The sequence below is a fragment of the Nansenia antarctica genome (assembly GCF_963989245.1).
Source record: "Nansenia antarctica genome assembly, chromosome: 20".
NCBI lineage: Eukaryota > Metazoa > Chordata > Actinopteri > Argentiniformes > Microstomatidae > Nansenia > Nansenia antarctica.
In genome coordinates, this window is record NC_137693.1 from 6,490,934 (window position 1) to 6,512,456 (window position 21,523).

Below are 21,523 nucleotides of genomic sequence, written 5' to 3' on the forward strand. Positions count from 1 at the left end.
TATTTGTATAGCACTTTTCCTGCAAATGTTGCAGCTATCTCCTTTTTCATCTTTTAAGCTTGACAACTCAATTGAAATTTAAAATGTGTAGAATGACTTCCGATTTTTTACACAATTTAGACATTTTAAAGGCTTTTAAAGTTGCATAAATTAACAGTGGTTCCAATGAAAAGCATGTTCAACTACGTTGCCACTGCTTCACTCAGTATAACTCATAAATACTGGTTAACTTCTTCATTATTGATCTATCTATACCTCCCCTCTCTCAGCTGCAACATTTGCAGGAAAAGTGCTATACAAATAAAATATATTATTATTATTATAATAATACTTATTATTACAGTTTTACATTTCCACATTCAGAGCAAATGGCCATATTAATTAAAATGATTTCCTGCAAATCCATCTACCATCTAGCAATCCATCCATCCATCCAAACCACCAATCAAACCATTTGTAACTTTATTCGCTACTAAAATAAGACAAGCAAGCCCAGAAAGTTTCTTCTGGAACTTTTTTTTTTAAAGTTTAATATTGTTTATTATTGTATTATTTGAGAATGTCCTCCCTCTACGAATATATTAAAACTACACCCTTGCTTCCTTCACATAATAATCTCTGATGTCACCCGATTAAAGATCAGTAATTTTATTACGAAGGAAGAATTTGAAGTATTCGAACGGAGCCCATGACGTAGGGCCAGGCGTACACAGGAAGTGGAAGCTCAGCTAACAGGCTACATGCTAACCTGTGCAGAGTGCGACGTCGCCACAGACCTGTCCTATCCTCTCTGTTTTCATATAATAACACTAAACTCGACCAGGACCAAACCAGCCTGGCTTAGCTAGCCACCTCTGCTTGTTTAGAAACATGCCCAAGAATAAAGGTAAGCTTACTCAAAGCATTTCAATGTGGAAGTTTTATGCCAGATAGTGATGATGGTAGTAAGCTAGCTACGTTAGCTACACCCGGCCGGCCCCCATGCTTGGCAACGTGACCCAAGAAGGCTCCGAGAATGTTTAATAAAGCAGCGAAAGTCCAAAAGCTAGTTAAGATTATCACATTATCACATGTTTCACAAGTAAACACGTGGAATAATGCTGTCAGTTAGTGTGATTGTCTCTTAGTTATGTCTAGAATGTGTCACGTTGCGCCCAGTGTCATGAGCTAGCGAGCTACCTAGCTAGTGAAGCTAGTGAAGCCAGTGTAGCTTAGCTAACTGGGTAGCTTGCCGGCTTGTGTTTAACCCCGAGCCTCTCTAGCCTTTATTCAGTCACATCTCTAATTTAGAGAGGATGTTTTAGTTGATATTGTCATGGTAAACTAAACATCTGGCTCTCTGGGTGTTCACTTCATTCAAAAATGCATATTTTTGACCAATGAATGAATAAAAATGATATGTTAATTGTCCAGATTAAACATAAGAAAGCCAATAATCAAAATCGCATGTCTGTCATAATCCTTTCAAATTATTGGAGTGCTTACCCTTGAAGGATGGACAGAAATAGGGTGATTAAATCAATGGAGGCCATCATAGAACAAAGTAGTCAAATATCTGAAAAATAGCATCCCTAGGCTATTACTGTAACTTGCCTTACTAGGTTACTAACCTGCTCACTTCTCATTTAATTCATTGTTCTTGTTCAACTTTGAGACAAGACATGTCGTATTTTCATATTCTATGTCTCACAAAAGAAGTACCGCAAGGCTTTACTATTTTAAAGGCACATTTAATAAAATTCCTGTCATGCTTATTTAGTATATTGTGACTTGTGGAAACAACTTTGAAGACGACCACCACTACATGTACATCCTCAATAGTTGTTGCAAGACAACGGCACTGTTCTGTCAACAGACCTCGGTGGTTCTTATCGGTTGTTTTAGGTTACGAAATCCAACTTTCTCGATTAAATGTTAGAGAAATACCCATTCTGAACGTTTCACAACATTTTATACATTAGGAAGTGATCACCAAAGCCTGTTTTTCCCCTCGCTCTCATTCCCAACAATGTTCCTTTGGGAGAACCCTCTTTTCACAGTGGGTTCTACATGGTACCCAAAAAGGTTGTTCCACATGGACAGGAGAACCCTTTTCTAAACCTTTGTTCTAAGAGTGTACACACACACACACACACACACACAGAGGCACTCACTCAAACTCACCCTGCTTTTCCCTTCTAATTTCAGGAAAGGGAGGAAAGAATCGGCGACGTGGTAAGAATGAGAACGAGTCGGAGAAGAGAGAACTGGTTTTCAAAGAGGATGGACAAGGTGAGTCGTGGTTCTACTTTGACCTCATGGGGTCACATTCAATCTCAGGTCATTTCAACCCCCCCCCCCAACCCAACTCTGTGGTTTGTGTTTACCATGCTTGTAACCAAGCCTGAACATAATAAAAGATGCTCTTGTGTAGTGGGCAGTTCAGAGTTTAGGGTTTATTTGAATGCTGTCTCATGGGTTGATAATTCCTATGCTAAATATCTGTTCTTCTGTATCCTAATGTAGAATACGCACAGGTGATCAAGATGTTGGGCAACGGACGGTTGGAAGCAATGTGCTTTGATGGAGTCAAGCGACTATGTCACATCCGAGGAAAGCTACGTAAAAAGGTAATCTAATAAATGGCATTAGTGCTTCCAGTCGCAACATACACCATGTTTTTATTTTTTGTAAAATGTAAGTAATACATCTGTGACAATTTGTAAGGATGAGTTTTCTTCGCAATACATAAAAAGCTTTTATCGACTCGTATTATCATCATTTTGTAACTGGATTCCTTTACACACCGGTTACGTAATGCTTTGGGTTGCATTATGCTTCCATCTGGACTGTTTCCCATGCCTTTGCTGGCAGTGTTACAGTTCTAACTTTTATTGCTGAAAATGTAATTGCTGTTCTCCTCTTGCCCTTCGTCTCATGGTAGGTTTGGATCAACGCTTCCGACATCATCCTGGTGGGACTCCGAGATTACCAGGTAGAACTATGTTTTTCAGCATCATTTTGATATGAATGAAAGTCCCGAGGTCTAGAGAGGTTCAAAGACTCACGCTTACATTTCACCACCAGCACCAACCTCAGCGGCACGTGTGCGTGGCGGAACTGCTGCTGCACTTTCTGTCCCGTCTTCCCTACTGGAAGCGTTTCTACTGTGGCTCTGCTGCGGAGCTGCTACAGCCAGCCCTATCTTTTTACAAACGAGTTTGCCTTTGATAATGGCAGTTATGTTAGTTGTGCACTCTACCTCTCTTTCTCCTTCTCATTCTGTCCCTATTTCCCCCCTCTTTCACCTTCTCTGTCCCTTTCGTTAACTTAATTAAGATATCACCGGAAAAATACTGCTCACGCGTGTTGTATGGCTGTTCTAACCCGTTAACACAGGCGCCGAAATGAAACTCACACGCCACCGAGGTTGGCGAGTCCAGTGAAATTTAGCCCGTAGATTGTTCAATGGTGTCCATTTCTTTCTTGTAGGACAACAAAGCTGACGTCATCCTGAAGTACAACGCCGACGAGGCCAGGAGTCTAAAGGCCTATGGGGAGCTACCAGAGCATGGTGAGTATCTGGAACCTCACAGCAGTTGTCTCCATGACAACTTCCCTGACCGAGAGTGGGCAAAGTCGTTGTATACATCCTTTTGTTCAGCCCTTACTCAACGCATTGTCTGCTAGTGCCTCAGGGTAAGAGTATGTGTTTAATATATACATGTTGATTAATGGGGAATATGTCTTGTAACTTTCCAGCTAAAATTAATGAAACTGACCAGTTTGGACCTGGCGACGATGAGGACATTCAGTTTGATGACATTGGAGATGATGACGAGGACATTGACGATGTAAGTTGAGATTTCATGGTGCGAGTGACAGAGAAAGACACCTATGGGTAACAGTTGTGGTTGATTCATTGAAAGCATATAACAACATTTAGTGAAGTGTTTTGTAGTGAAACTATCCATGTTGCTTGAATGTCTTAGCCATTTACCACCTACATTAACATGTGTCCTGTGATTGGACAATCTATGATCTGATAACGATCAGATCCGGCTACTTTGCATTTACACCTACTGTAGCTTAATGCATTGGGGCCCCAGTGGGTGCTTTTGGGTCAGGTACAGACAACACAGATTAATGCATCTCTACTTTTCCTCCCAGATCTGATTCAGTACTCTTGTGTGCCACATCATTGATGCAGAGGAAAGTGGACTATTGTGGACTATCTACTGACAGGGGCATTGCCACCCCTGTCGTTAACCTTGTGCTTTCTCAAGTCAGTTGAGGCATGCCATTTCCCCTCTCTTGAGACGGCTTGAAGCCTGAAATCTGTCACTGAGAGTTCAGCACACCTACTTCAGACTGCATATTTTTGTTATAGTTTAAACGTATTTATATTTCCTTCCAACTCATATGGAATGTAGGCTCAAATCACGGAAATACCTGAATTTACAATAAAAACGTTAACCATTTTATATTTGGTCTTGAGATTTGTTCATCAGTATCTGTCACCACCTGCATTTTTCGGTCTTAGCTTTTCTTTATTTTTATTATCAATCCAGTTAAACAGCCTATTTTACATGTCTGTGGTCAATTGTATGTATTTTTGTGTTGAGAGCCCAATTAATCAATCACTTATCTTGATTAACTGGAAAATGAATAGAATATCGTCCTTCGTTTAATATCGCCCATAAATACATTGAGTCAAGTGTTGTACCTCATAACCAACACAATTAGGACATATTACTATTGTCTGTTTTTTGTGTTTTTCTAAACAAATGATGTTTGAAGATTGTGCTGCTCTTATAGAACTCATTTAGCACATCATAGGATATTAAAATGCCTTTCCTCCATTGTTTACATTCTGTTGATATCCTTGCATGCAGAAAATGCTGATATGCCTATCTGCTTAAATATTTGTGTGGGCAGTTGCCCCCAAGCAGTGCAAGTTTGCCAGAGCTCCATGCCCTATACCCAACATTATCGTTGGTGAACTCAGGCAAGACACAGTCTCATCGAATCCATGCGTGAGCGATGAGCTTAGGCCTGTAACTTAGCTTTGTTCTAACATCAGACTGACAGCACTGTCAGCACGTGTGAGGGGCGGTCAAGACCACTCTACGACCTGACTCGGATGTTGCGCACTTTACGTTTTCTGCGCTCACATGGCATCTTTAGACAGAGGCTGAAAAGGCACGTCTGCCTAAAACTTTGGTAACAGCTACCTACCTTTTGTCTTTTATTTTAGATTTGTGATTTAGCTTAATTACAGGTCATTGGGTCCTATGAGACGATCTAGGCCTATACACTCATGAACGCAACGTGCTTTTGAGCTTAATTCCCACTGTAGGCAATACAACACACAGACACATTTGTTTCCTACAAAACATACATTTACTACCAGTCTTCATTCTATCATCTGTGCTGTGGACCTAAGAGGTTCGTTTTACTTATTGGCCTATGATGTGCATTTGATTACAGTACAGCTATCTATGATGTAATGCGCAGCACTGCGCGCGCTGTCGAACATTCGCTCATCATTCCTCACTAGTGCGCCCTGACCAAACCCTTACTCTCTCCTCCCTCTACGGTCTATCCATCCCAAGAGTTGTCCGAGGGAAAACGACGATCACTCTGTCTTGACCTTCAAAAGAGTCGAGTATAAACCAGTGCATTGTCTCATTCAGTGACAACATCATCCTAGGACCTATACTATCCTCTTGCTCCTGCTCTGACCACCGGTTCGCCCGTGCACCGTTTGCATTCCGGTGGAAGTGCATGCATATTGCTGAGACAGTGGAAAACGGATACATTGCCGATAGCACAGCGTATGTCCTGGCTGCTGCGGCTGCTGCAGAAGCTGGCGATGCTGTTTCCCTAGGCTTGATTTCGAGAGTAATTTTTTCTGCGGCTGTTGGTGACATTGCGCCCGTACATTTGGGAGGCATCCATCCACCGCCGGTGGCCGCGATCATGGAGGAGAAGGCAGCATGTATTGCCTCCTGTGTCATGACAGGTAAGAGATATAATATAGACGGTCCATTGTTCAGTTTATCATTTTTGTGCCATGCAGCTCGTCGTTGTGACATTGGCACACACGCAGCAGAATCGCGGCATCTCCCGTGCATGTTATTGTATTCATTCATACATAGCATTTGTGGTGGTCTGTAAACCGTTATTCATAAGAATGTCAGTTATTCATAAAGATAAAGGCAAACGTTACAACATGAATAGCCTGTATAGGTGCACATACAAGCTGGCTTGGGTCTGTCGAATATAATGCCATTCATTCGCATTAAATTGCTGGACCGATATAAAAGGCGCAATGTGATCTGATGGTGGTGCAACTAAGTGTGATCAGAAAGGTGCCTATAAATAAAGCCCACCAGGAGCGTCATTTGAAACCCTGCTAATAACATAAGAACATCATGTCCAAAAAGTTATGAAAATCATAGTGAGAGACAGAGCGACTCAAATGCATCAACAACAATCTGTTTTCGAGGCCTTGTTGCAAGGGTGTCAGCTGTGTATTATGTGCGTGTGTGTATTGTCAAAATAGACACTGGCGACATCGAGGTCATTTCTCAGCATGCACAGATTACGCATCATTGATCTGCCCGGTGGCGAAAGGTGTCAGCAATATTTTTCAGGACCCTGTTATTGCCCCTTTCTTACCAAGGTTCAGTTCCGTTAATCTAATGTGGTACACACAACACTACACAAACGCGCAATGACATATTAGGATTTATTTTCGCTCCTGGACCCAGAGCGCTGAGTTTGGTGAGTGATGCAGCACTACGGGAGCAGATTATGGCTGCTGTTTTTAATCTAGTACAGAATAAATCAATGGGTCTGCCATCTGTCCTAGACTGACCGGCTAGCTTTTTTGGATTTACCTTTTGTCCATGCTGACTGTGATGATTTGTTATTGCTATAGTATTTACTGTTCATCACTGTTATTAAGCATGCTGATTGCCCCTGACTCAGAAACATAACATTTAACATCTGTATGCTGTTTGCTTAAATGTTTATGGTTTAAAGTAAGATACTATCCAAACAATGACTAAATGGCCATAACTGAAGGGTCACTCAAGACACTTCAAGATGGTGTGTTTACAAAGATTGTCTTATAGGAGAAATTAATCTACTCTTGTTTTTCTCCCTCGACACAAGGTATGACTCAACCATCAGTTGCTCTGGCTGTTGACAAGAGAACACTGAGCAATGTCAACGGTTCCCCGGCCCGATTGGTAACTCATCCTGGGAGTCCTGGAAAACACAGTAAGCTTTTCCACACACATTCACATGCTCGTTGAAAGTGCTTTTTAGTTGCTGCTCACCTGAACTGGAAAGTTACTTCACATGATCACTTTTACATAATTACAATAGCCACAACCACAATCTACAGTAGGGGGGAGTCAAGTTTGAGGTGGGAATATTGATTCACTGTCAGTCTAAAGTGATTGATGCACCACAAGCAAATTGTGATCTAAGAAAAACATTGGACTGAAAACATATTTGAAAAAGGCATTCTCAGTTAAACTGGGTGGTTAGTTCAATTTCAAATCAATCTTTATCAGAACATCTTAAAACATGGCACACCCTCGTACAGTATATTACTGCAGTCCGTCCTTGTACTGCTTGGCAACTGTGCATCGACCTTTTACACTGAGTACAGTCCTGCGACTGGCCACCTTCTAGAAATCAGCCTACCACTGAGCAAGGATTATGGCACTATCTCCCTCTGCTGTCGAGAAATGATACCGCAGTTCAGTGCCATGGCATTGGTGCTGCACTCTCCTCCAGTAAGTCATGGGGGTCTTGTCTCTTCAATTTCAGACGAGGTGATGTCCCCTCCCTCGGTCACAGAGAAGAAGTCCCAGACCAATGGGCACTTCTCCCCTCTACGTCTACCAGGCAACAACAATAATAACCATGCAGGTAAACAACGTAAGTCCCACTCTCACTGTTGTTGTTAGCTTCCCCACACGCCCCTCCCTCTTCTTGATACGCTTGATAAAGCTGCTTAAGATCTTGAAGCCTCCTCTCTTTCAACACATCTCTCCCTCAGTATCTCGTTTTCCATCTCTACTCACCTTCTTTCTGTCTAACTCGCTTCATCTCTCGTCTCTCTCTCTGTTACTTCATCTCTAACATCTTTATTTTCCCTCTATATCTCGTTTTCTCTAAGATGTGGAAGGCTATTTGAAGACAGATGACAGGATGCGTTTAGCCAAAGAGAGACGTGAGGAGAGAGAGAAAGGTTTGGGTAAGTGATGTTCCTGGGATTTGAGCATTAACATTAATGGAAATCTCACTGAAGCCTAGCGGCTTAGCAGTAAGTATCTACAATTTAGCCTGCAGAGCCTGCTGTCATTAAAAGTTCCTTGACACTATTCCACCACTGTTACAATGGTGTTGTTATTTTACATGTCCATGTCCATGTGCTTTTATGATTTTGTTCACTGGCCTTTGAGTTATGATGATTAGTATGATGTTGGTTTACTAATTGCATGTTAGGTATGTTTTAACGTAATTCCTTCGGGGTAGTTACTACTGTATACTGATAGGGTTGTGTAACTCTGTGTTGCTAAGTAAAATAGTTTGAGTGAAAGTGTAGATTTCAATTTGAGTGTTGCATGTATTCTGTAACTGTGTCGGTTCTGTGATGGTGTTGGTACAGTAAGTGTAACAGTTTAGGTGTAACTGGTGCCGTGACCTGTTTCCCAGCGGTGCGGGAGCAGGCGATCAGGGACAAGGACCAGCGGGCTCGGCTGCAGTATGAGCGCACGGTGGAGGAGCGCTGGAGGCGTCTGGAGGAGCAGAGGCAGAAAGAGGAGCTACGCAGGACGGCTGTGGAGGAGAAGAGGAGGCTGCGACTGGAGGAGGAGAAGGTCAGAACTTATTCTCTAGTCTCTCTCTCTCCTCGCACTCACCGACGTCTCTTCTCTCAGTCACCTGTCAGTCGGCAACATCATGACATGTTTTCTCTCCCCCCTCGACCTGCGCTTCAGCCCAAAATCTTGTTTTTAGGGTAAAAAAAAAAAGAGTTCCCCTGATACATTTTAAACAGTTTGTTTGTATGCACTGTTTCTCTTTTGCATGTGAATATCTGTGTTTGGACACATGCACCAATAGCTCCCAATAGCCAGATGTTGGGATCTCAGCGGAGAGATAAGCAGGGGCATATGTCCTTTAGTTCACTAACCCTAACCCTAACCCTGCATTTCATTACTCATGGTATGGTTCGTACTTAAAGTCTCCCAATCAGATACTGGAGAGACCTCCACGCAGTTATGTAACAGGGGATTTTCAGCCCCCCTCCTCTCAGTCCCACCCTGCCCTCCAGTAAACACTGGGGCCTGGAATGCTGATGTCATTGGTATTGGCATTGATCTAGGCAAATCTCAGAGACCTCAGCAGACGAATCAATGACTCTCTTGGCTGGTCCCTTTGCTGTTTTTTTCCGCTTGATCCTTGTCCCCGTTGTCCTCATCTTCTCTATGCGTCCGAAAATATCTGGATTTAACTGCCACCCAATCCAAAGCTCTTATAACATACACACACTGACTGGCACTTTCGGGAGACTGTCATTTGTTATTGTGATTTGTACATGTTTATGATCATATTTTATGCTCATCCTATCTCCCCATTTTGCCTTGGATGTAGAATTAGAATGATTTGGGGATTTGACTAATAGGACAGCAGCAGCTTATGTTCTGCAGCGTTACGTCCTACTTGCTTTTGATGCTTTAGTCTAAAGCTGGCCTCATCTGTGTGTGTGTGTGTGTGTGTGTGTGTGTGTGTGTGTGTGTGTGTGTGTGTGTAGTTCCATTTGTCAATATTTGTGTGCGTTTATTTATTTGTGTCTTGGAGAAAGATGGAAAGGAAGAGAAGTGATATAGAGATGTAGAGAAGGAAGGAGCAGGGCCAAATTGAAGTGTTGGCAACGTCACATGATGGTTCATCAATCACCCAATAGATCAGATACTGTATCCTTGAATGTCCTGCTCTGCTGGGGGGGGGGGGGTTGTCATTAATCCTTACCGTTGCTCATTTCAGAATGTGTGTGTCTGTGTGTGTGTGTGTCTGTGTGTGTGTGTGTGTGTGTGTGTGTGTGTGTGTGTGTCTGTGTGTGTGTGTCTGTGTGTGTGTGTGTGTGTGTGGAGGGTTGGAGTCTCATTAAGGCATCTCTGTGTGTGCAGTGCCTATATGTGCCTGCCCTGGTATGTAATGTATGTATTATAAAGTAGTGTGTGTACGAGGAGAAAAGAGGTGGTTATTATATGGAGTGGCTAGTCTGGTCCTTTCGGGGCCAGGGGAGCAGCTCAGTGACAGTGACAGAGTCCACCTTGTCTTCCCGGTCTCCTCCGATGGTCATCGCCAGGAGCGGCTGGAGGCTCTGATGAAACGCTCCCTGGAACGCAGCCTGCAACTGGAGCAGAGGAGCAAACGCTGGGTCTGGGGCGGCCCCGCCGGGGCACAGGGTGAGTCCGCTCTGGGGATGGAAGGATGAAGAGAGGTATGGATGGAGGGATGGATGGAGGGATATGGGATTGTAGAGGAGTAGGGGTAGTGGTGCCCTAAGTGGATAGTGAGTTGGACTGGTGATCAGAAGGTCATGAGTTCAACTTCAAATCCCACCTGGGAACACCACCACTAGTGTGCCCTTGAGTAAGGCACCTAAAGTTACTCCAGGGAGACTGATCCCGGAATCTCTCTAAATTGTAAGTCGGATGATGGGAGGGCAGGGGGACTTTTGAGAGGGACAGAGGGACGTGTTCTAATACAATCTGGCGTGTCCTTTTTGCGGCTCCTAAAGTAATAACGGCAACATGTCAGATACGATTACACGATTGGTGTTTTTCTGGAAGCTACTGTACAAGTACTGTACTGTACAATGTTTTTGTTCTCCGCCGATGTAGTTGCAAGGTCAGGCCGTGAGTCCTCTTTTGTGAGGTTGTCCCAGAGCTGTCGGAAACCATGGAAATATTAATCAGTCCTGTCTGCCCCTGGGGAAGCAAACTAGATAGTTTTTAGACTCGCCGCTTGAAGGTTCTAGTTCAGGACTAAATCCTGAGTCATGTACAAATGGTCTGATGTGGATTGAGGCCCTGTGACTGTTCTTTGAGGTCCTTTGAGGATCCCTCTGTGGTCCCTTCTGTCTCTCTGGCTCAGTTGGTAGATGCATGATGCTAACAGCGCTTAGGTTGTGGGTTGGATTCCCGCTGGGACCGTATATACTTACTGACAAATGTATGCACTCACTGCAACGTAAGCCGCTTTGGATAAAAGCATCCGCTAAATGGCATGTATTATTATAGGATTGCGGTGGATTATAGGATTGCTAGATACGTGTGTTTTTAAATGCTGGTGTGTTACAGACTCACCCGTTGTTGTTTTCTGAATGTTTAATACTGCTTGTGCGTGTGATTTCGGATTGTGTCAAAGAGTGATATAGACCGAGGTATGTGTGTGACCGTGGTCGTGTGAATGAGAGAGAGAGAGAGCCTCTCTGGCCTGCTCACCGCCCCCCCATCCTTGCTGCTCAGGTGTGCATGGGTATACAGCACACACATGCCTCGACAGGAACGGTCCCAGGTGGTCGACAGGAGCGTCCCTGATGTGAGCATGTGTGCACAGGTGTGTCAGGGGAGACCTCAGGTAAAAGCCACGAGTGGCGGCCTCGGTTCATAACGCTCTGCCTCTCTCTGCTCTGCTCTGCTCCTCCGCCCGTTGCCTAGGTGACTGTGAGAATGCCCCACTCCCTCTCTCTGCCGCCTCCGCCTTTCCCCATGACCTCGCCGCCCCCCTTCCTGCTGCCAGCGAATCCGGTAACGTTATGAACCCCCTCCCGTTCTGTCCAATTACCCCCCCCCCCCCTCCCTCCCTCCCCCCCCAACCCAGCCTTCCTCCATCCCATAGTGGCCCACTGCTCTGTAACCACTTACTGACATACTGCTGCAAGTTTGCCTTTGGCTGGAGGGAAATGAATGTCATGGCAACCCAAAGGTTAAGTATATTTCCCAGAGTGCATGTGCAACAGCTCAACCAGAAAGTGTATGTGGAAAACATGTTTGCGTGTGTGAAGAGTACATTTGTCCTACCCACAATTACTTATGCCCAACATGCACATATGTTTTTACACATATGATGCTGGTTGTTTTGCACATATGATGCTGGTTTTTATCATTGTGCAAATGTTCATGTGTATGTGTATGTGTATGTGTATGTGTATGTGTATGTGTATGTGTATGTGTACATGTACGTGCGTGCTGTGTGTGCTCTGCTTAAGTGTTTTGATGTCTTTTGGTAATAGCTAGTCCCTACAGGTCGAGCTAAAGACAGGGAGAGCAATAGAGAGGCAGGCTTTGGGGATACAGAAAGAAGGAAGGGAGAAGATGCATGTCCCCCAGTTTACATGCAGGTGACCCGCTGATTTCTATATATTGTGAATATCTATTGTAGATTATAGTATAGTATATATGTTATGGTACATGTGGGAATACGGTACATGTAGGGTTAAGGTTAGGGTTAGGCGTAGGGTTAGACATGCCAGCATGTACCAAGTCACCCTAGCACCTAACGCTAACCCTAGTTTTCCCACATGTACCGTATTCCCACATGTACCGTAACATATATACTACTACTACTACTACTACTACTACTACTACTACTACTACTACTACTACTACTACTACTACCACTACTACTACTACTACTACTACTACTACTACTACTACTACTACTACTCTATATCACTATCACTATTAGTGCTACTATCCCTGCTGCTTCCTCACCACTACCACCTCTCCTACTACAGTACACCTACCATTGCTTATGCTGCACTTTCAGATTTCACTGTCATTGTCAGAACCATCCATTTCCAACTGTCCAATCTCCCTGGTAACGGGCTGGTCTCCTAGCAGCACTGTGCATTCTGAGCCTCCATCCTCCTTCCTTTTCCTTTTGTAGCCTTCCTTCATTTCCTCCTCTCCGTCTCATGTCCATCTCATGGTCATTTGTGTTTTGTTGTTTTGTTTGTCATCCTCATCTCCACCCCCCCCCCCCCCCTCCCAACTCTTCCTCCATCGTTGCCCTCTTCCACCCATCCCTCCCATCAGCCCAGCACTGTCACCTGAACTCTCTGGAGAACCTGAGGGTCCGCCTCCACCGCCTCCTTACCCCCACTCACTCCTCCATGGCCAGGTGCCACAGTGCAGCAGACCTCCATGTGCCCTGCCACCGCTGCACAGGTAACACGCTCTCACACTGACAACACATCTGGACTGACGTGACAAACACACTGGCACCACTAAGCCATCCCACACAGGAGATGGTGCAGCATTAGTGATGTAGTGATTAGGGGACTGCATGATTTCATTCTCCATTCCATTGTGATGGGTTTCTTTTTCAACATGCCCTTGTTTTTAGGGCATTTCTGCTTTAATGGGATAGAGACAGTTTAGAGATTGACAGGAAGGATGGGTGAGAGAGAGGAGGGATGACATGCAGGATATGTTGATGGACAGAATCGAACCGGGGACCCTGTGATTACATGGCTGACGCCTTAGTGTGCTACGCCACCAAGCGTGACCCGTGATGGGTTTCTTGGAACCAAAGGATTAGTTTCATTGGAATGATTGTATGCTACAATGCTAAGTACAGTATGTGGTCCACGTCCAGTGTCAGCGATTTAGTGAATGTGTGTGTGTTTGAGGTTTGTAGATGTACATGCTCTTTGTGTGTGTCATATAGACTCATAGTGTTTGTGTTTTGGATTTTGAGGAGAAAAATATCGACATGCAGATAAGTCAAGTCTACTGTAAGTGTGTTGATGCCTGACCAAGATCCGTGATGGCAACTCAGTGGTGCTTCAGCATATACAGTACTGTTGAGGCGTCTTAAAAAGTGTGTGGATGTTTTTCTTCTCTTTCTCACGTGTTATTTTGTTTACTTTGTGCTTGTGAAGTCTATGGGTTGTGATTGTGCACATTACTCCGATTAAAATGCAGTGGATGTTCCATTGGACAAGACCAAGTAGTTGGTGTTATTGATATCGGGCAATAAGGCAACGGGTGTTGCTTGAATAGCTATACTGTAAGGTACTGTTGGAGAATATGTCATTGTAATTTTTGTATCACTTTCGACAATTTCTCAGCATCAGCTTCCTCTGTCTATTTCTTGACCTTTTGACCTCATAACTTTGGAGTGTGTCCTCCTGTCTGTCCTTGTGCAGCTCCCTGCAGCCCCCACAGGTCACCATACCGGGGTTCGCCCAGCCGCGCCGATCGACGGAGGCCTAACGGAGGAGTCCTGGGGTCTGCAGAGATGTCAGGTGGAGGATCGTTCTCCACTCCTAATACCCCCAAGGTTAGACTCCTCATCTTACCCATCTGACCCGGTGTCTCTGATTCTCAGGCGATGTTTATTTTAGACACTGAAACTCTCTTGTCTCTCATGAACTTTTTAGAAAGAGAGGTTGCGCAGAGAGAGAAGAACGGCCTCCCCGGCCATAGGCTCTCCAGTGAGAAGAGCAGAATCCCCCGCCATGCTCACCAGGCGCTCAGTCTCCCCCGCCACCCCTAAGTGAGCCTCCCCGGCCTGCTGCTGTTAACCATGTCTGTCCCTAAAGCTGTCTGTCCATTGCTCAGCTAGTTTGACAGTTGAATGTACCTTGAGTTATGTTATTATTTTCGTCCAAGGTGCTTTAGCTCATACACTGTAGAATGTTTACGGATCTAGAGAGTATTTAAAAGCTTGGATGGTGATGAGACCATCTAAAGTAAAGTACACTTCTAAAAATGGAAAATCAATCTTCAGGGAGAATCAATGCTTTTCTTATTACCAAACATCTTATATCTCAGTTGAGGAATGAACATGTTTTCTGTGACAGACGATAAAGATGTGCTTCTGGTTGCAGGTTGATGCTGAAGAGCCGTGCTCAGTCTCCCTGCACGGGGCGGCAGTACTACGCCTCTCCTACCAGGCACAGACCCAACACACCAGTTGCCGACGACAACAAGAAGGGGGAGGACAGCAGCGAAGAAGCCAAAAATCAAGACACCGGAGACAAAAACGTCCTCGTGGCTGATACCCAAAGCCCTGTGAAGTCCCCAGGAAAAAAACTGTCCAACACGGAGACCCCTGAAAAGAGACACCCCAAGACTGAGTCTCCCGGTAAGACGGCGAAGGGTGAGACGTCTGAAATGAAGGATTCCCCCGACAAGAAGAGCCCTGCGGCCGAGACTCCCGAAAAAAAGATGCCACAGTCCACCAGCAGCGACCTGAATGTAGACAAGAGCACAGGTGAAGTGACAGTCTTGATACCAATCACGTTATACCTGTGTATATCAAATTGTGTGTAGGTTCGTTAGTGCAGTGTCATCAACCCTATATACAGTATCTTTGGAGTTAGTGGTAACATTACCTGGGGGGACACCAGTTTCAATGCACTCTGTTGGCAGACTTTCTCTCTGTATGTGACAGAACCGTCGCCGGTGACACCGACAGGGAAGGCAGTCGCGGGGACGACAAACGCAGAGGAGGCGTCCCGGCTGCTAGCGGAGCGGAGGCGTCAGGCCAGGGTACAGAAGGAGCTGGAGGAAAAACAACGGCGTGAACGAGAGGAGGAGGACCGGTGAGCAAACTGCGTGTGTGTGTGTGTGTGTGTGTGTGTGTGTTGTGATAACCCTCTCACTGAGACCGTGGGGAATTGCACACTCGAGCTAGAGACGACATGAGACGTTGCGCATATTTTGCCATTTCAGCATATTTATTCCTAACTGAAAAGGGGGGGGGGGGGCACTGCCCACTCTGAGAAATGGCACTGCCGTAGTGTCCAACTTAAAAAAGGATAACGTAGGGTCCTTCCACCGGGGGGGACACGCCTGCTCGGCGTTTGGGTAGTCGGGGGGTTGCCCGGGGTCGTTGGGCCGGGCTCCGGCTCCGCCTCCGAGGTTCTGACCCCCCCGTCTTATGGGTAGTAGTGAGAGGGATGTCACAGTGTGTGTGTGTGTGTGTGTGTGTGTGTGTGTGTGCGCATTTTCGTGGATTATTAATGAGACTCAAGATAGGAACTTGCTTAAAATCTAGGTATAATATTTATTAAAGAAAATGATCTTTTACAGCTCGAGCGGACAGTCAACTTCTCAATGGGAAGCTTTCAAGGACTGACACCAAACTCTCACATAGTACATTTGATATATTGTCAACATAGTCATAACATTGATAACGTGTCTGCTGATGGAGTAAGTTCCCGTGGGACTGACAGCGAGTCCTAAACGAACTGTTTACGAACACAAGGCCCAAACAGCTCTGTGTTCACAAACAGGACAGCCGTCTGGCAACAACAATCCCACGGGAACTCACCCCATGGAAACATACTGTCACATTCTGTGTGAAAAATGAATACAAAATGAATACATATAATACATACAATGTTAAAACATTTATAAGATGAAAAAAATCCATTACAGCATGTGTGCGCGCACTGGCGGACTCAGGGGGGGGGGGGGCAGGGGGGGCGACCACCCCTCCTAGTGCCCCCACGGTAAAAAAACGTCTCGCTTAAGTGCCCTTTTGAGTGGCAAGTGACTGAGAGCATACTGTATAATGTAGAATTGTGACTTAGTATGTGTGTCTTTATCACGTAGGCTGAAGGCGGAGCAGCTGAAGAGGAGACACGCAGAGGGACGGGCCCGGCAGGAGGAGGAGGCGCGACGGGCCGAGGAGGAGAAGAGCAGACAGGAGGACCTCCGCAAGAGAAAAGAGGAGGAGGAGAAACTGCAGAGGGAGGGACAGGAGAAGGAGCTGCAGGCCCAGGTGGACAGAGAGGTCAGGGGTCATCTGCTGTATCTCCAATACTGACGCTGTGGCACTCGATGCTGTGCAATGGGGATGTATTCAATCAGCTATCTGGCTGTGTTAATGTTAATGTATTGCATGATGTGTATACTATACACAGTGCATGTGTCTCACATTACTGTTCCAAACTAGAATTCTGTATTTTGACCAATCGCAGAGGGAAGAGGCGGAGCTACAGGCTCAGAAGGAGACAGAGCACCAGCGTCAAGAGAGGGAGATCCAAAAGCTGCAGGAGGACGAGGAAAGACATCTGAGGAAGAAGGTCTTTACTGCTGAGAATTTAAAGCTACATTCTCATTTCTGACATAGAACGACGCTGTTTGTATTGAGTTATTGAATGAATCTTGATATGGGGCGACAGGTAGTCGAGAGGTTAGAGAGGCCGGCCAGCAATCGGAAGGTCGCTGGTTCGATCCCTGCCTCAGAAGGGAACAGGATGTGAGCTGGTGACTGGAGGGTTGCTATTGTCATATCTAAGGTGCCTACCGCTGAAGTTGTTGTGCCCTTGAGCAAGACACTTAACCCCTAATTGCTCCCTGTGCCCAGAGCAAAAAATACATTTCGTTTCAGTACTTGTACTCTGTGCAATATGACAATAAAGTTGAATCTTATCTTATGATATTGATGCACGTACTGTACATAAATATGCATAGAACCACAAGTATTGATACTGACTTTGCAGATACTGAATGGGGTTAAATAATGTATTAATTATAGTATAATGTAATAATGTTAAATATTAATGTTATTTTACATAATAGTGTATGATAGTTATATAACATGCTGATGCTTCCCTACAGAGAATTGAGGAGATAATGAAGAGAACCAGGAAGAGCGAGGCGGAGATGAAGGTACTGTAAGAGATGCCTGCCATTCTCATAGCTCTGCACTGCTTCAAGCAAGTGACCTGCTGTCTGCTATTATGGACAAGATTTTGTGAACTTGTCAGTAATATGCGCTCTGCAATGTGTCGTTCATTTACCAATCGTTCTCTTATTGTTGTCTGTGTGTTGTGATCTTTGTTATGATTAAATGACACCATTATTAATGTTTTGGTTTTGTGTCCTGATTGCTAACGGTCTTCATTTGAGATAACTTAACGCTGTTTGAGTTGATTGCCTTCTTAGTTGCTGTTGTTATGTAATAAATGTTGATTCAATCTCTGTCCCGTATTGACACAGAAGGAGGAGGGGCAGGTGGAGACTGTCCCTCAGCTTGTCTCACCCTCAGGTAGGTGATCTACTCCCTCGCCCCAGCCCTCTCTCTCTCTCTCTCTCTCTCTCTCTCTGTGCCTCTTGACAATGACGAAGCAGGGAAGATATCCTTGGGATTTAAGGGAGTCATTTATAAATGCTTATAAGAGCATGTTGTGTAGTTTGGCACTACCAGAGCATGATGCGTGAGAGACCCTGGTACTTTTCCATCCTGATCGGTGACTGTCCTGCATGGCTGGGATGCAGCAGTGTTTTTCCGATACCTGTCCCCGGGAGACGATCAGATTTACTCTGCATCGTAGATAGTGTTCAAGGCCGTTCGTGCAAGGTCTTGGGCTATTTATAACTGCTCTCAACAATGCAGCCTGCGAGCATGTAACTGTACCCTTGTTTTTTCCCCCACTATCACGGTTGAAATTATTCAGACTGTTTCAATGCAATTAAACAGAGGGAACAATCGTTTTATTTGTGACGAAATAAGCTGTATTATAGGACAGAGATATCCTATAATACAGATAACAAGCCCGCCTGTCTGTTTGATCTTGGAAACCCCTCTGGCTGTCCAAGGCAGTCGTGCATGAAAGGCTGCCATGCGCATGAAGCTCAGGGATTGGACCTTTTCCGAATGTGGAGCAGTGGTAAGGGACTATACTAATAGGACACTGCATTTGTCACTGCAAGCAAGATATGGTACTTAAAGATTCTGGCGTGATGCGAGGGCAGGCATGGGACTTGTGTAAAATTAGCTGCTCTTTAATTGTCCTTGGCCGTGTCTGGCTCTTTCTCAGGGAGTAGTCCTCTGCAATGTGATATTTCTGTTCTCCACAGGGGAGGTGCAGACGAACAGTCAGACTAAAGCTCAGGTGAATGTGCAAGAAAACCCAAAGGTTGAGTCTCAGGACGATGGAGAGGCCGCTGTCCAGGGCGACAAACAGGACGGTGCCCCGGCGAAGGCACAAGTCACCACACAGCTGAACAATCAGGGGAGCGGAGAGGCGAACGGAAAAGTCACTGATCAGGTGATTCTTCCACCGAAGAACGGGTGTGAGAAGGGACCGGAGGCTGAACCAATCAGCGAGCAGACGGGTGCCCAAGTGAATGGGCAAGGTTCAGGTTCAGCCCAGGTTCTGAAGCAGGAGAGTGCCTTGGCGAAGGGACAGGTGGTTCCCCGTGGGAACGAGCAAGAGAGTGCTGCACAGGTGAATGTGAAGGCCACTGACCAAATGAATCAGCTGGAGAATACAAAGAGACTAGATAGTACCCAAGAGAACAAACAGGAGATCGCCCAAATAATTGGACAGGTGAAGAAGCAGGAGGGCTCCCAAATGAATGTGAAGTTGAGCACACAGACGGTTGAAGGAGGGGTGACAGGAGGGACTGCGAGGGAGCCCAACAAACCCTCCACCGCCCCCTTGCCAGTGAACCGCCAGTCCCCTCCTCTCATCAACTTGGAGCCTCTGGATGTGAAGAGCAGTGGGGTGTATGATGAGGTGCAGTCCATGGAAGTCAGGTAAGCCGTCAGAGCAGGGGCATGTCTAATATACCTACAGTACAACGATTCATATGGAGGACGCCATACATACTGTAGTTAATTAAACCAATAAAGGCAGCAGATATGAACATCGGCATGTTTCATGTTGCCCAGGATTCCTATGATTATTACCGTAATACACCTCCAGACCACAAGGGGGATTAACTATCGTTTTACGAATCATTTTTTGACCCTCCAGCTTTACTACTGCCCTGATGACAGTATGATATGAAATGAAATGGCCACACATTAAATTCTATAGATTGTAAATGGTCATTCATTGTAAATGGAGCACTTTGAGCTGCAACGTTTGCAGGAAAAGCGCTATACAAATAAAAAGTTATTATTATTATTATCAATTCTGGATTTAATGTCATAAACATCCAGTGTGCAGACATGGATGTATGATTATCCATAAGCAGCCAGGTATTTTCCATACAAATATTGTTCCCTCCCTTTCCTCTCTCAGCCCAGTTTCTAAGGAAGAACTAATCTCCATCCCAGAGTTTTCTCCAGTAACTGAACAGCACAATGTTATCACTAATTCCCGCGCCCTGGAGGATCTGCTGGACCTGACGGGTCATGTGGCCTACCCCAAACTCTCCCCAATGGGTAACCTGGGCGACTGCAACAAGAACCTGATCGATGGTGTCTGTAGCCCCAGTGGTGACTCCAAGCTCATCCAGACACTTCATCCACCCTCACACAAGCTCAACATCAAGTAGTCAGGTACATACAAATTCACACATGGGTCAGGGTGGTCATTATGAGAAAACACATCACACATGCACATACAGTAGTATACGAACAGTATACGAACAGTATACGAACAACACACACACACACACACTCTCACACACTCATGATGACCTTTTTCTTCTTCTTCTAGCAGAGCCCTGGGCTGGTAAGCCGTGATGGAGAGAGCAGAGTGAAATCTTCTTGTTCCTCTGATGTTATTGAGGAGAGAAACCAATTCTCTGCATGTCTTGAGATGAAAGTGAACCGAATGTAGTTTTTGATCGTCCTTGGGTGGTCTTCAATCTTGAATGTCCATTCATCCTACTCCTACAATACAATCTGTCCACATAGCCTTGGACCATGGAACTTACATTACAATATTCTAAGACTTACTGTACTTGTCAGCTAATAATACCATTATAGAAAATGTATGTGTCATGCCGTGTATTACCTAGAATGCAATTGTTAGTGTATTGTCTGAAACTGTGTGTATGAATGTGTCCATCTGTGTGTGTGTGTGTGTGTGTGTTCGTGTGTGTGCGTGTGCGTCTGTGTGTGTGCATCCATGCAGCATGCATGTGTGCGCGTACACGTGTGTGACTTTGTGTATGTGTGTGTCTGTCTCAATGAAACAAAGTGCCCATGATATTTGTCCCCCAACTACCTTTAAGATATATAAAGCTACTAGTTTGTTATAATTTGAAATAATCAAAGGCTCTTATGCCATAGCTGAATGAATAGAATCACGACTGGTGATTGCACCTCCTCTCCGAAATCATCTCCATTTTGTGGTGAAAGACCCCACCCCATCTACCCATGTAGAGTATCTTATCAGTAAGTTGCCTTTGCTACGTCAGTATATTTCCTCTAATGACTGAAGTATTGCTCCTTTAATGAGGGACAGTTTAAAATGGCTATGTATTCACCCTACTGTAGTTTTGACACAGAAATTCTTCCTCCATGGATATGATCAACACTCCAGCTTATTGTCACACGTATGTATCCATCCTGCTGTGCGATTGGGATTGTAGCATGTGTGCCAGAATACTTGAACCCAGGTCTTACTGTATTGCAACTTGCAAAGTCAACATGAAGAAGCTGTACCCATTCCTCATTATAGTCTAGGTTGCCACCAACCCAACCCTCTCTTTCCCCCAGGATCTACAAAGTACTGAGCTGTGCCTGG

At 45.0% G+C, this 21,523-nt stretch overlaps 2 protein-coding genes across 2 annotated transcripts; both read left to right on the forward strand.

Moving 5' to 3' along the window:
• Window positions 1–739: 739 nt before the first annotated feature.
• Window positions 740–4,613, forward strand: LOC308174714 (eukaryotic translation initiation factor 1A, X-chromosomal). Its single transcript, XM_080549818.1, has 7 exons — window positions 740–886; window positions 2,188–2,271; window positions 2,506–2,609; window positions 2,924–2,974; window positions 3,472–3,553; window positions 3,742–3,833; window positions 4,150–4,613. The coding sequence occupies exons 1-7, from the start codon at window positions 871–873 to the stop codon at window positions 4,153–4,155; spliced, it is 435 nt and encodes a 144-aa protein (XP_080405944.1). The 5' UTR covers window positions 740–870; the 3' UTR covers window positions 4,156–4,613.
• A 1,348-nt stretch (window positions 4,614–5,961) lies between these two features.
• Window positions 5,962–20,324, forward strand: map7d2a (MAP7 domain containing 2a; the record flags this gene model as incomplete). The annotated part of the gene is made up of 16 exons (XM_080550042.1): window positions 5,962–6,004; window positions 7,828–7,938; window positions 8,180–8,257; window positions 8,719–8,882; window positions 10,376–10,475; window positions 11,733–11,822; window positions 14,228–14,361; window positions 14,462–14,577; window positions 14,912–15,297; window positions 15,478–15,628; window positions 16,644–16,824; window positions 17,012–17,116; window positions 17,655–17,705; window positions 18,036–18,084; window positions 18,897–19,578; window positions 20,069–20,324. The coding sequence occupies 16 exons, from the start codon at window positions 5,962–5,964 to the stop codon at window positions 20,322–20,324; spliced, it is 2,697 nt and encodes an 898-aa protein (XP_080406168.1).
• Window positions 20,325–21,523: the final 1,199 nt, after the last annotated feature.

Coding starts and splice junctions, on each gene's coding strand:
- LOC308174714 (XM_080549818.1), top strand. Junction 2,272..2,505: donor TTTCAAAGAGGATGGACAAG/GTGAGTCGTGGT, acceptor ATCCTAATGTAG/AATACGCACAGGTGATCAAG. Junction 2,975..3,471: donor TGGGACTCCGAGATTACCAG/GTAGAACTATGT, acceptor TCTTTCTTGTAG/GACAACAAAGCTGACGTCAT.